The sequence below is a fragment of the Plecotus auritus genome (genome assembly GCF_963455305.1).
Source record: "Plecotus auritus genome assembly, chromosome: 6".
NCBI lineage: Eukaryota > Metazoa > Chordata > Mammalia > Chiroptera > Vespertilionidae > Plecotus > Plecotus auritus.
In genome coordinates this window covers 151,329,019-151,343,643 of record NC_137773.1, presented here as the reverse complement: position 1 = coordinate 151,343,643, position 14,625 = coordinate 151,329,019, and the positions used below count along the sequence as shown (strand labels likewise).

At 37.5% G+C, this 14,625-nt stretch overlaps 1 protein-coding gene across 1 annotated transcript in view; it reads right to left on the bottom strand.

Annotated features, from left to right (window-relative positions):
- ACAD11 (acyl-CoA dehydrogenase family member 11) overlaps nucleotides 1-14,625 on the bottom strand; it is an 88,517-nt gene that overhangs the window by 45,362 nt on the left and 28,530 nt on the right. The window contains exons 6-9 of the mRNA XM_080673731.1: nucleotides 13,038-13,179; nucleotides 12,568-12,689; nucleotides 9,089-9,195; nucleotides 7,648-7,774 (exon numbers count right to left, since the gene is read on the bottom strand). Coding sequence (XP_080529857.1) covers nucleotides 7,648-7,774; nucleotides 9,089-9,195; nucleotides 12,568-12,689; nucleotides 13,038-13,179 — 498 coding nt within the window. The remainder of the gene's footprint in view (nucleotides 1-7,647; nucleotides 7,775-9,088; nucleotides 9,196-12,567; nucleotides 12,690-13,037; nucleotides 13,180-14,625) is intronic.

Sequence of the window (14,625 nt, the reverse complement as noted above, 5' to 3'; positions counted from 1 at the left end):
GGAAATAATAAAGATCAGAGCGGAGATAAACGACATAGAGACCAAAGAAACAATACAAAAGTTCAACAAAACCAAGAGCTGGTTCTTTGAAAGGATAAACAAGATTGATGAACCTCTAGCCAGGCTCACCAAGAAGCAAAGAGAGAAGACCCAAATAAACAAAATCAGAAATGAAAGAGGTGAAATAACAACAGATCCCACTGAAATACAAAGGATTGTTAAAAAATACTACGAACAACTCTATTCCAACAAACTGGACAACCTGGAGGAAATGAACATATTCCTAGAAAAATATAACCTTCCAAAACTCAATCAGGAAGAATCTAAACAGGTCAATATGCCAGTAACTATGGAAGAAATTGAAGCAGTCATCAAAAAGCTTCCAGCAAACAAAAGCCCGGGACCAGATGGCTTCACAGGAGAGTTTTACCAAACATTCAAGGAAGAACTAAAACCTATCCTCCTCAGACTATTCCAAAAAATTCAAGAGGAAGGAACACTTCCAAGCTCCTTCTATGAAGCCAGCATCACCCTAATACCAAAACCAGATAAAGACAACACAATGAAAGAGAATTACAGGCCAATATCCCTCATGAACGTAGATGCCAAAATCCTCAACAAAATTCTAGCAAATCGGATTCAGCAGTACATCAGAGAGATCATACACCATGACCAAGTAGGATTTATCCCAGGAATGCAAGGATGGTACAATATCCGCAAATCAATTAACGTGATACATCACATAAACAAATTGAGAGATAAAAATCACATAGCCATATCAATTGATGCAGAAAAAGCATTTGACAAAATCCAACACCCTTTCTTGATAAAAACTCTCAGCAAGCTGGGAATAGAAGGATCATACCTCAACATAATAAAAGCTATATATGATAAACCCACAGCTAACATCATACTCAATGGACAAACACTAAAACCATTTCCCCTAAGAATAGGAACAAGAGAGGGATGCCCACTCTCACCACTCCTGTTTGACATAGTACTGGAAGTATTAGCCATTGCAATTAGACAAGAAGAAGAAATAAAAGGCATCCAAATTGAAAAGAAGAAGTAAAAAAGTTATTTGTAGATGACATGATATTGTACATAAAAAATCCGAAAGACTCCATCTAAAAACTAACAGACTTAATAAATGAATTCGGCAATGTAGCAGGATACAAAATTAACGCCAAGAAATCTATGGCATTTCTATACACCAATAGTGAACTTACAGAAAGAGAAACTAAAACAGCAATCCCATTTACCATTGCACCAAAAAAATTAAGATACCTAGGAATAAACTTAACTAAGGAGGTAAAAGATCTATACGCGGAAAACTACAGGACACTGAAAAAAGAGATAGAGGAAGATATAAACAGATGGAAGAACATACCATGTTCATGGATTGGGAGAATCAACATCATTAAAATGTCCATACTACCCAAAGCAATCTATAGATTCAATGCACTCCCCATTAAAATACCAACGGCATATTTCACAGACCTAGAAAGAACTCTCCAAAAATTCATCTGGAATAAAAAAAGACCCCGAATAGCCACAGCAATCCTGAGAAAGAAGAATAAACTAGGAGGAATCTCAATACCAGATTTCAAGCTGTATTACAAAGCCACTGTTCTCAAAACAGCCTGGTACTGGCACAAGAACAGACATATAGACCAATGGAATAGAATAGAGAATCCAGATATCGACCCAAACCACTGTGCACAATTAATATTTGACAAAGGAGGCATGAACATACAATGGAGTCAAGACAGTCTCTTCAATAAATGGTGCTGGGAAAATTGGACAGATACATGCAAAAAAATGAAACTAGATCACCAACTTACACCATACACAAAAACAAACTCAAAATGGATACACGACTTAAACATAAGATGGGAAACCATAAAAATACTAGAGGATTCCACAGGCAGCAAAATCTCAGACATATGCCGAAAGAACTTCTTCACTGATACTGCCCCTTGGGCAATGGAAGCCCAAGAGAAAATAAACAAATGGGACTACATCAAAATAAAAAGCTTTTGCACAGCAAAAGAAACCATCAACAAAACAATAAGAAACCCCACTGTATGGGAGAACATATTTGCAAATGTTATCACTGATAAAGGTTTAATCTGCAACATCTACAGACAGCTTATACAACTTAATAAAAGGAAGATAAATGATCCAATAAAAAAATGGGCAACGGACCTAAATAGAATCTTTTCAAAAGAAGACAGAAGGAAGGCCAAGAGACACATGAAAACATGCTTGAAGTCACTAATTATCCAAGAGATGCAAATCAAAACGACAATGCGATACCATCTCACACCTGTCAGAATGGCTATCATCAACAAATCAACAAACGACAAGTGTTGGCGAGGATGCGGAGAAAAAGGAACCCTCGTGCACTGCTGGTGGGAATGGAGACTGGTGCAGCCACTGTGGAGAACAGTATGGAGTTTCCTCAAAAAACTGAAAATGGAACTCCCATTTGACCCAGTAATCCCACTCCTGGGAATATATCCTAAGAAACTAGAAACACCAATCAGAAAGAATATATGCACCCCTATGTTCATAGCAGCACAATTTACAATAGCTAAGATTTGGAAACAGCCTAGGTGCCCGTCAGCAGATGACTATATCAGAAAACTATGGTACATCTATACAATGGAATACTATGCTGCCATAAAAAAAGAAGGAATTATTACCATTTGTAGGAACCTGGATGGAATTAGAGAACATTATGCTAAGTGAAATAAGCCAGTCAATGAAAGAAAAATACCACATGATCTCACTCATTTGTGGATAATAAAAAACTTTATAAACTGATGAACAAAAAGATAGATACAGAGGCAGTAAAGCATCAAACAGACTGTCAAATTACAGCGGGAAGGTTAGGGAGAGGTGGGGGAAATAAGAAATCAACCGAAGAACTTATATGCATGCATATAAGAATAACCAATGGATGCAAAACATTGGGGGGTGAGGGCATGTATCGGAGTGGGGGGGGCAATGGTAAGATATGTACACATATAATACCTTAATAAAAAAATGTTGACTTGAAAAAAAATAAATAATTTTTTTTTTTAAAGAAAAAATAATAATTTAAAAAATAGATTTAGTAATGTACAGCTGTGCTGGAAGGAAATTAAGAAAACACCTCAGAGGCCAGGAATAAAGCCTGACTCTTTGAGAGTGAGCACTAGAGCCACGTTTGTCTGGGGGATGTAGGCTGATCCACGTTAGTCTGGGCCGTATTAGTTTTATTTTTGTTAATCCTTACCTGGGGATATTTTTTCCATTGATTTTTAGAGAGAGAGAAAGGGAGGGGGAGAGACAGAGTGAGAGAAACATCAATGTGAGAGAGACACATTAATTGGTTGTGTCTGGACCAGGGCTGGGGATCGAGTCTGCAACCAAGGTACATGCTCTTGACCAGAATCCAACCCAATACCCTTCAGTCTGTGGGCTGACACTCTATCCACTGAGCAAAACTGCCTAGGGCTGAGCCTTAGTTTTTAGTGAGCCATATAGTCAGAGGTCAGGAGAAAAAGCCAAATGCCCCAACAGGGAAAGAGGGCAGATCAGAGATCATCTCTTCCTGTCACCAAAGCAAGGGTACCTAATGGGCAAAACCTAAGTGGAAAAAAAAACAACACCCACCCCTCAGACGTAAATCATGGGGAATAAGCCATATATAAGATGGAATTGAAAAAATAAACATTTCTAGTCCGAAGCCTGTCTTCACCCAAGTTTGGGATCTGAATTCAGAGACCTGTGGGGCCCTAAAATCTCAAGCTGAAAATGAGGTTTACAGTGTTCCTGGTGACTGTGCTTGCAAGAAGCTGGCAGAATCAAAAGCAAATCCTCTCTGGAGGAATGCTTTAAACAAAGCCTTAAATAATCCCAGCAGATAAAATTCCATCTCAAAGAACGTGAGTTTAAAATGAAAAATTACTAAACACTCAAGGAAATCAGCCACTATTAGCAAGAATTATCAAAAACAATAGTTCAATAAAACAGAAACACACTCCCCAAAGACTACAGATAAAAGAATGATCTGATATAGGATATAAAATATTTGTGTCTAATAGATTTCAAGAATAAAGGAAGGAATTAAAAATATGACAAAGGATTCTCAAAATAGGTCAGACAAATTTGGAAAAGAACTGAATGCATCTTGAGGAAAAGCAAAACCATAGTCCTTAAACTTGGAAACTCATGGCAGTGGTTCTCAAACTTTGGTGGGTTTCAGAATCACTTGGGGAACATGGTAAAAATACAAGGGCATAGGCCTATCTTACTTCAATGAGCCTGGGGCTTCTATACTCTTTACTATTTTTCCAGGCAATTGTAACAATCCAGATTTTGAAAGCCACTGCTCTATGGATTGCTGGAAAGTAAAATTAGATACAGCTGAAAAGCAAATCAAAAGAGAGACCTCAGGAAATTCCTCCTTTTTTGAATGAAGCATAGAAATTCAGTAGAAGGAAAATATGAGTGGTTAAGGGATATGATGAACACAGAAGTCTCACATAAGTCTAATTGTAGTACTAGATGAAGAGAATGAGGAGAGATGAAATGTTGGAAAAAATTATATCTAAGAAGTTTTCAGAACTGATAAGATACCAATCCTCAAATTCAGAAAGCACAATGAAGCCAGAGCACCATTAAGCTGCAGAACATCAAAGTTAAAGAAAGGCTCTTAAAGGAGGACAATTACAGATAATTAAACAACTGAGACTGAGAGCTAACTTCCAGAGCAACAAATGAGGATAGATATCAGTGGGATATCATCATTAATTGCTGAGAGAAAATAACTGGCAATCTAGAATTCTATATCCAATAAAATGGTCTTTCAAGGATTAGGGCAAAATAAAGGCATTAGAAAGAAAAAAACACAGAGATAGAGACAGAGAGGTATAGATAGAGAGAGAAGAGATGAATATAAAACAGTACTTCCCTCTCCTGGGGAAAAAAAAAAAGGAGGAAAAAGGAAGGTAAAAGCTTATTAGAAGATTCTCATTAAAGGAAATTCATCCTAGAAGAAGCATCTGAGTTGCAAGAAGGAATAAATAGTAAATGAAGTGATAATTACATGGGTAATAGACACATAAAGCAGTAACAGTAATCTCTAGTTTGTGCAACTAAAAGAATCAAGATGAACTAAAATCTTGGACTATAATGTCATTCTTCAATATTTTTCTATCACAGCATCTCTGTACCTATTTTCTTTTCTACACTTGGGCTAGTAGAATTACTTCCCTGGATTAATGTCTATGAACAGTGTCAAAAGTCAATATTACAAAATTATTTTCTAAAATTTTCCCACCAACTTATAATCATACTAGTAGCCCTACATATGAATCCATGCACCAGTAGCTCTCTGTGGGGCCTGGACACTTTGCGCCCGCTGCCCAGAGGCTCTCTGCAGCCCAGAGGCCCATCTGCAGCCGGGTGCGAAACGCTTGCCTCGTCGCTGGGGCAACAAAGCAAGTGTTCTGCCAAGCCGCTCATGCTGCCCGCTCTCAGCAGCCGCCCCCCCCCCCCCCCCAGGACTGGGGGACTCCGGCAGGGCTGAGAGAACTGGGCGCCACCATCTTGTGGCTTTGGGCATCGCCATCTTTGTGATAGAGCGACAGTTAATTTGCATATTACCCTTTTATTAGATAGGATAATGTTCCTTTAATTGAAATATGGTTAATCTAGAACAGTGATTTTCAACTGGTGTGCTGCAAGAATTTTTAAAACATGCAATACCTGACTATTTAGTCAGGGGCACTGACCTCTTTTCCCTTAGATTGTCAAATAAAGAAATGACAACACCTGCGCAAGGATGACATGCAAATTCACGAAGTGTTCCATATTAAAAAAATAAAAAAATAAAAAAAATGACAACAGCCAATACAACAACAGCCATCTGATGTGAATGAATAAAAAATTATACATTTTTTTGGTCAGATAGGCAAGAAATATATGTTTTTGTGTATGCAGAATATTATTAATTAGTTTATGTGTGCCATGAGGTGAAAAAGGCTGAAAGTCACTGGTCTAGAGTACTGCTATATTTAGTGAAAACATCAAGAAGACACAGGATGGCTCTTTCAAAGGCACCAGAATGAATAGCTCTTGCTATTTCTGTCAGGAAGTCAGTTAAATTTCCTGTTTAGGGTTATTATTTCCATCCCTCATATTGCTATAGAAATAGCCAATGCTATTGTGCTTGATAAGAAATATATTATGTAGTACATTTACAAATTCCTTTCCTCTGACTACCTCTTTATGATACTACAGTTCTGAGAAATTATGCCAGTGTTGATAATTATTTAAAAACTTATATTGGGGGGGGCAATGGTAAGATATGTACACATATAATACCTTAATAAAAATTTGAAAAAAAAAAAAAAAAAAAAACTTATATTATTTAATACTTCCTGTTCTAAAGTCTATCCATTTAGAGATTTGCAAAGTCTATTTGTAAGAGGCAGAATTAAAATAAAATACCTTGTTACAAAGAAGCTTGCTTTAGTTCTTCAAGTATGAAAAAGAGTTTAGTGGTGAAAAAAGAAAGAAAACATGCCTGATGCCTGATCATTGAACATATGAGTTGACTATTTTAGAATTTCCTCATATTTAAGTAGTATTTTCTTTAAAACACTGTATCCCATTCTGTGAGCAAGGTTAATCTCATGCCAGATCTTTACTAAAAATATAATTATTCATATAATTCAAGCAATAACACTAACTGCCGTATAAACACATATTGACTGAACATTTTTGTTGAAAGAATTTTGGCCTTTTTCAGTTTCCTATTTGATTTTGCTAGTCTGGCTCTAGATCAGAATCATAGAAGATTAAAATGGGAATTTACTGTACATCTAGTCATACCTATTCACATTGTAAATTAAGAACTTGAGCTCTAAGAGACTTTGTTCTACCCACACATGTGCCCCACCCCATCTACCTTACATATTTTCATAATAACTTTTTTCTTCACAGCATTTATCATCTCTTATTTAATCTCTTTCTTTTATACTGAAGTATAAGCCCTATCTGTCTTGTTCTCTCTTTTATTTTCAATAGCTCTCTAGATGCCTAACCCATTATTAGATTCCTGATAATTAGCTGTTAACTGAATGAATGAATGTATCATGTTACTTCTTCACCCTCAGTGAACTGACTGAAATTTAACACCTTAAAGTAGTAGCATGTGATAAGTATTTGTGAAAGCTTGAAATTACATGCAAATTTTTCTGGATATGCCCATCTCATTCCCTCTACAGTTCTCAAAGGGGTTCACTTAAAAAAAGAAAAAAAAAAAAAAAAGCTCTAAATCACTGCCTTGGGCAAAGGTTCCCAAGGTAGTGTTTTACTGTAATATACTAAGAATGTCAACTTTACAAAAAGAGTTAATTCCTTTTAGCTTATTTTTTATTCCACAGATTGATTTGTAGCATTCCTTTGGCATATTTTAGAAGCTTGGAATTTTTCAGGATCAGACCTGTACCAGGTCAGTGGTAAGGCTAGGAGGAGTATCTAATTAAGGACTGACTGCAAAGATATGATGCCATGGTACTCTTAGCAGAGATAACAGAAGTAATTCCATAGTCCTTGAGCACAAATACATTCTGTTCACACAATACTTACCTTTTCAGCTGGAAGGATGTACTGTTTCATGAAATGCTTCACCCTAGTAAGAATTTCCTGGCCTCTCCTAGTCTGTACAAACAACTCTCGGGTGGTATCAATCTGGGATAGTGTAGTGCTGAAGGTTCTTTGTAAAAAAAAAAAAAAAAAAAAAAAAAGTTACAAAGATATCCCAAATTATTACATTACCTGATCACCCCTAATGTGAAGTCTTCCATAGTTCCCCCAAAATAGCACTCAGAAGTAGTTATTATATATATATATATATATATATATATATAAATATATATAATCCTCACTAGAGGATATGTTTTTATTGATGAGAGAGAGAGAGAGAGAGAGAGAGAGAGAGAGAGAGAGAGAGAGAGAGAGAGAAACAGTGAAACATTGCTTGGTTGCCTCCTATATGAGTCTGGACCAGGGGTTGAACCTAAAACCTAGGTATGTGCCCTGACTGAGAGTCTAACCTGAAACATTTTGGTGTTCGGGACAATGCTCCAACCAATTGAACCACCCTGCCAGGGCAGGAGTTGCCATATTTTGGAATGTTTTAAGTCTTTCATGTTATGGGGTGAATGCAGAACCACTTTATTGTACACATCAAGCTTTATGCTTAAACATTTTTGGGCAAAACATAAACCTGGCATGACCTCAATCAATAATAGAGGGGGGTAGAAACCAAAGAAATTAAACACAAATTTAATAATTCCTCTTAGTATATGCCTCACAAATAACTGTTGGTTGTCATAACAAACAAGACCTTTAAGGATGTTTATGAAGTGCAACGCAGTTGGTTGTTATGTTGTGGAAATCACAAATATCCACCCATGAAGTGAACTGTAAAAACAGAATTATCCTAACTTTGTGCCTTAAATACTCAAGTACATTGTGGCTTGGGCAGAATTTCCAGGGACAGCATCATCAACGAATTCAATAAGTGCCATATATCACACCACTTAGATGGGAGTGTGGTTGGCAAAGTGTATTAAATGCCTCAAAAAGTGCTCCACTGATGGAGACATGGGTTTCAAAGACCCTTACAAAATGTCTGAATACAACTTCATGGCAAGTGATGCTGGGAGAGAGCAGTATTTCTAAATTTAACAAATCACCTTATATAATTTATAATTTTAGATAGGTATATGTAAGTAACAAATATTAGAAGGAAACATTTGAGAGTTTTATATCTATTCTTAAAAGTTTATATACTCAAGTTGTCAAAAATACTTTTAATCATAAATATGGGTATTTTCTTTATATTTGAAGTCAACTTATTTTCAGCAGATAACACATTTACTAGTACCAAGCAAACTATTGTGATTGGAAGCAGTAATCCTGGTGTAAGAAATAAAAACAATCCCTGTCCTGATAAAGTTTATAACCTTCACATACCTAATAAAGGTTTTAATTTGGGTTAGCCAGGGAAATCTATTTTGCTTACCTTTTTGAGAGTTGCAATCCAGTTTCTGCCAGAGGTTGCACAATTTTGGCAAACTGAAAGCTATTCTCAGATGCGCTATTCCCCAGAAGATATCTACTATATATTCCCTAAAAGTAAATTAACACAGAGCAATTAAAATCACTGAAAAGTACTATTCAGCTATCCAGTTTTGGCAGTTTCCCAGCTATGTGAGTCACTAAACTCACAAGGTACCAAGATATAAATGAGATTATCATTTCTATTAATTTACATAAAGGAATACTTATTACTCGTCCCCCCCCCGCAAATTAAAGAGCCATACTTGTATCATGTGGATAATACAATCTTATCCTAATAGACTGAAACTGGGAATCAAACCAAACTTGAAAATGAGCTCAGCAGTTACCAAAGATACCAAATTGGCAAGTTATATGACCTCTAAAAATCAGTGCTTTCCCTTCATAGTGGGGGAAAATCTAAAGAAACCAAAACAAAATGAAAACTATAAAACTGAAAAGAATGCAATGAGATGACCTCTAAGAATATTTTATCTAATGTTTTGGACCCCTATTTTAGATGAAATTACCTCCTTTGAACAGTGTTAGCTGAATGCTAACCAGTTTTTTCTTTCTTAATTCTCCATGTTCTGTGCTCCCAACATAATACTCTCCTCTCCCCACCAAAACACAATTAACTGAATTTCATTACTTTATTTTTTTATATAATTCTTATATTTAAAAAATTGACTTAGGAGGGGAAGGGAGAGGGAGAGAGAGACAGAGACATCAATGATAAGAAAAAATCATCGATTGGCTGCTTCCTGCATGTCCCATACTGGGGACTGAGCCCAGAAACCTGGGCATGTGCCCTGACCAGAGGAATCTAACCGTGACCTCCTGGTTCATAGGTCAACACTCAACCACTGAGCCACGCTGGCCAGGCAGTATATAATTCTTTATGTAATAAAACACTAACAGTTTTTCCATTATTTCCAACTTCGTATTTATAGTTATAATGAAACTAGAGGCCCGGTGCATGAAATTCGTGAATGCGTGCGGTCCATAGGCCTGGCTGGCGATTGAAGCGCAGGAAGGGCAGGTCTCAGCTGACCTCTGGGCCCTAAACAGCACCTGGCCCCCCAGACCCCCTCATGCCCCCCTCCACCTGAGTCATGGCGCCCAAGTCCCCACACAGAGATGCAGTGAGCATGGCCAGACACCATGGGCCGGGGTGCAGTGTGGGCCTCTGGGCCAACCAAGCGTCACTGACGCCTGCCATGTTCCGTGCCTCCCCCTGGTGGTCAGCGCACAACATATTGAGAGGCCAAACTCCCAGTCTCCCAGTTGAACTACTGTCCGAGGGGACAATCTGAATATTAGGCTTTTATTATATAGGATTATGACAACCTCTAAGGCTATTACTAGAGGGTGGAACAAATGCAGGCTTTTAGTTGTGAGTACAAGAAACACGTATATCCTTGTATTATTATTTATTAACTAGAGGCCCGGTGCACAAAATTCGTGCATGGGGGTGTATGGGGTTCCTCAGCCTGGCCTGCATCCTCTCACAATCTGGAACCCATCAGGGGATGTCCAGCAGTCGAACATCCCTCTCGCAATCCGGGACTGCTGGCTCCTAACTGCTCACCTGCCTGCCTGCCTGCCTGCCTGATTGCCTCTAACCGCTCTCCTGCCTGCCTGATCACACCTAACTACTCTGCCTGCCTGCCTGATCACTCCTAACCACTGTGCCTGCCTGCCTAATCACCCCTAACTGCCTCTGCCTGCCTGCCTGATAGCCCTAACTGCCTCTGCCTGCCTTCCTGGTTGCCCCTAACCACTCTGCCTGCCTGCCTGATTGCCCCTAACTGCTCACCTGCCTGCCTGATTGCCCCTAACCACTTACCTGCCTGACTGATTGCCCCTAACCACTCTGCCTGCCTGCCTGCCTGATCACCCCTAATCACTCATCTGCCTGCCTGATTGCCCCTAACCTCTCACCTGCCTGCCTGATCGCCCCTAACCACTTGCCTGCCTCCCTGATCACCCCTAACCACTCTGCCTGCCTGGCTGATCACCCCTAACCACTCTGCAATCCTGCCTGATAGCCCCTAACTGCCTCTGCCTGCCTACCTGATAGCCCCTAACTGCCTCTGCCTGTCTGCCTGATAGCCCCTAACTGCTCACCTGCCTGCCTGCCTGATCGCCCCTAACCCCTCTTTCTGCCTGCCTGATCGCCCCTAACCACTTGCCTGCCTCCCTGATCGCCCCTAACCACTCTGCCTGCCTGCTTGATCGCCCCTAACTGCTCACCTGCATGCCTGATTGCCCCTAACTGCTTCTGCCTTGGCCCCTGCCATGGTGGCTTTGTCTGGAAGGACGTCCGGAAGGTCGTTCGGCTGTCTGGTCTAATTAGCTATTACACTTTTATTATTATAGATTGTATTATTTTCCATATGAACTGTAAATCTACTTTTGCCCCATCCTGTATATAATTTATGACATATTAATATCAATCATAACTCATGTCAAACTTTTATTTGAAATGAAAATCCATTTTAAATTCAAAGCCTATCTGGTATCTGATTTATGGAAACTGACAGATATAGAAACAGCATAAACTCTGTTTTAAGAAACCCATCCATCTTGATTAACTAATATGATTAGTATGATTATAATATACAGGATGAGATGTAACACACCTATTTCCTAGAAGACAATTTCAGTTGGTTGTGGATGGCATGAACTCTGAAGAACAGAGAGATATAACCATACTTGTCCTTAATCCTTCTTTTCCCATTTTTTCTTGTTTCTAAAATCTCATTTACCTTTTCTTTCTCCAGTTCCTAGCCCATTGCCACTGATGAAGTATTTCAATTTCTTAAATAAACCTCCAAGATTCAAAGTACATGGAAACTGAATTATGATAATAAAGACTGCATTTCTTTAGATCAAGCTATAATCTTAAAAAACTGAATTTATGCTCAATTAATCACATAAACATGACATTATTAGAAAAATGGAAAAACTTACTCATCTATTCACTCAAAAACGTATATTAAGAGGCTCCTATATGATAGGTACTAGTACTATGCCAGACTTTGGAAAGTTCAAAGTTAATTCTTTCCTCATCATCACCCCTGGTTTATAGTCTGAAGCAGATATCATTAAAATAGTTTAGCCCTGTCTTACATTGGATATTCAGGAAATAGCCAATTCTCACAAACTTTTCTCTTTTTGTCATTATGTCTCTCTCACTTCCTCCATCTTGTAAGTTTATTATACCAAAAAAGTGATAACACATTCTGTTACTCAACTTTTTTCCTTGTCAAATTGCTATTCTATTAATTCTGGAGTTATATTATACTAATGTTTGGTATTTGTCATTATGAAAAGCCAAATGGTCTAAGCATAAAAAGTATAAAACCTTTGAAGACCAGAAAATACTGTCAATAGTACACTAATAAATAATGGTGAAACATGTTAAAAACAATTAATTACCTGTGCTATTCCAGCCATTTTAAAACATTCAAGAGCAAGAAAGAAATTCCAGTTAGGAAGAATAGAATTAATTCCCCTGCAGCAGCAATATATTGAAATTAGTTCTTCCATTGATGGTATCCCTATAAAAACAGCACGCATTGTAAACTTTAATAAAAATCTCATGGTGAATATTTCAAAATGTAGTAATATTGCATATGTTTATAAAATAACCATAAGTCCATGTAAAGCATGTTCAAAATACTGATTTCCAAAAGAATACTATATACAAAGGATTACACATTGTCATAAATTACTAAAAATAGAATGCTATAGTCAGAAAAATCAATAAAGAATAAAATGACTTGGAAACATTTCAAAAACAAATAAAATCTATCTAAAATTGTAATATAATCCTATTTTTAAGTTATGAGGAATAATAAAGATAATTTTATATTAATAGCAATTTAAGTATCATTATGTTTTCATACCTATGTTTTCTTGAAAATAAGAGCCTTGATTTACTATTGGAACTGTCCTGGGCCAAAAGTAGAACAAGGAGAGATGAGCTAAATCTGACAAAGGATGACCAATGGTTGACAGCTCCCAGTCCAGTACAGCTATAACTCGAGACTGTAATGAAAAAGAAAACGATTTGGACATATTCAACTGAAAACAACTAAAATAAGAAAATAGGTGGGGGACTCTTTCCCCCTCCCCACGTAGGAGTCTGTACTTGTTCTTCAATGAATTTCCACCTTTGCTATACAAAAAAAAAAAAAAAAAAGTGAAACAGAATACATTCAAAATTATATTTTCCATCAAAAGCAAAGCTGAGACTATAGTTCATAGTCTTTACCCACAGTTGTGCATCTCATTTATCAACTAATTAGCCTTGCAAGCATGTCAAACTTGTGGCCCACCAGCCACGAGTTTGACATGCTCAGAGCCAAGTCCTCTGATTCCACTACTGGCCATTGGTTCTCCAGCATTTTATTTTACACAGCCTTAGTATCTCTCCTAATAAGTGGAGGCAAAAACAGTTGAAACTTCCCAATTGGGAATAACTGTCGTAAAGAAAAAATTCTAATAATTACTTATAAATGCCATATGTAATTAAGAGTTTGTCTGGTGATGAATCTTACTACATAACAAATATTAGAATCTTATGGCAATAGTAATTTTTAAAATAGGTTATTTCGTGGTATAAATACAAAAATATAATTGTTATAAAAGATGCTGTTTGTTTTATGAATGAATACAAAATCTACCATTATATAGCAACATATAGCAAAATAACAGTCATGTAATTTGGAATCAATAAAACAGAAAATTTTCTTCATTCTACTTTGGAACAATATGTTTCAAGGGAATATATATTTTTATGTTAAGAACACAGGACATTTAGCTGTAAATGCAGGGAGAAAAGCATTTTGCAAAATAACATGTATCGTATTATTATTTTTTTTTGAGAGAGAGAGAGAAGAAGGAAGGGAGGGAGGGGAGAGAGAGACATCAATTTGTTTTTCCATTCATTTATGCATTCATTGATTACTTCTTTTTTAAAATATATTTTTATTAATTTCAGAGAGGAAGGGAGAAAGAGAGAGATAGAAACATCACTGATGAGAGAGAATCATTGACTGGCTGCTTCCTGCATGCCTCATACTGGGGATCGAGGCCACAACCTAGGCATGTGCCTTGACTGGGAATCAAACCATGACACCCTGGTTCATAGGTCAGCACTCAACCACTGAGCCATGCCAGCTGGGTTCATTGGTTATTTTTTGTATGTGCCCTGACTGAAGATGGAACCTGCAATCTTTATGGTCAGGACGTTGGTCTAACCAACTGAGCTACCCAGCCAGGACTGTATAGTATTTTTGTTTAAATAAAAAAGGTTATAAATGAATACTCAAAGTTGAAAGAATATACACCAAACTAATAGCTATGACTGTCATTACTTCAAGGGATTGAGGAGGGAGGGATGGGGTATAGGAAAGGGAACCTCCATTGGAGTATTCTCTACAGAGAAGTGACATGATAGGAATTGCATTTTTTTAAATTCTCACCTGAGGA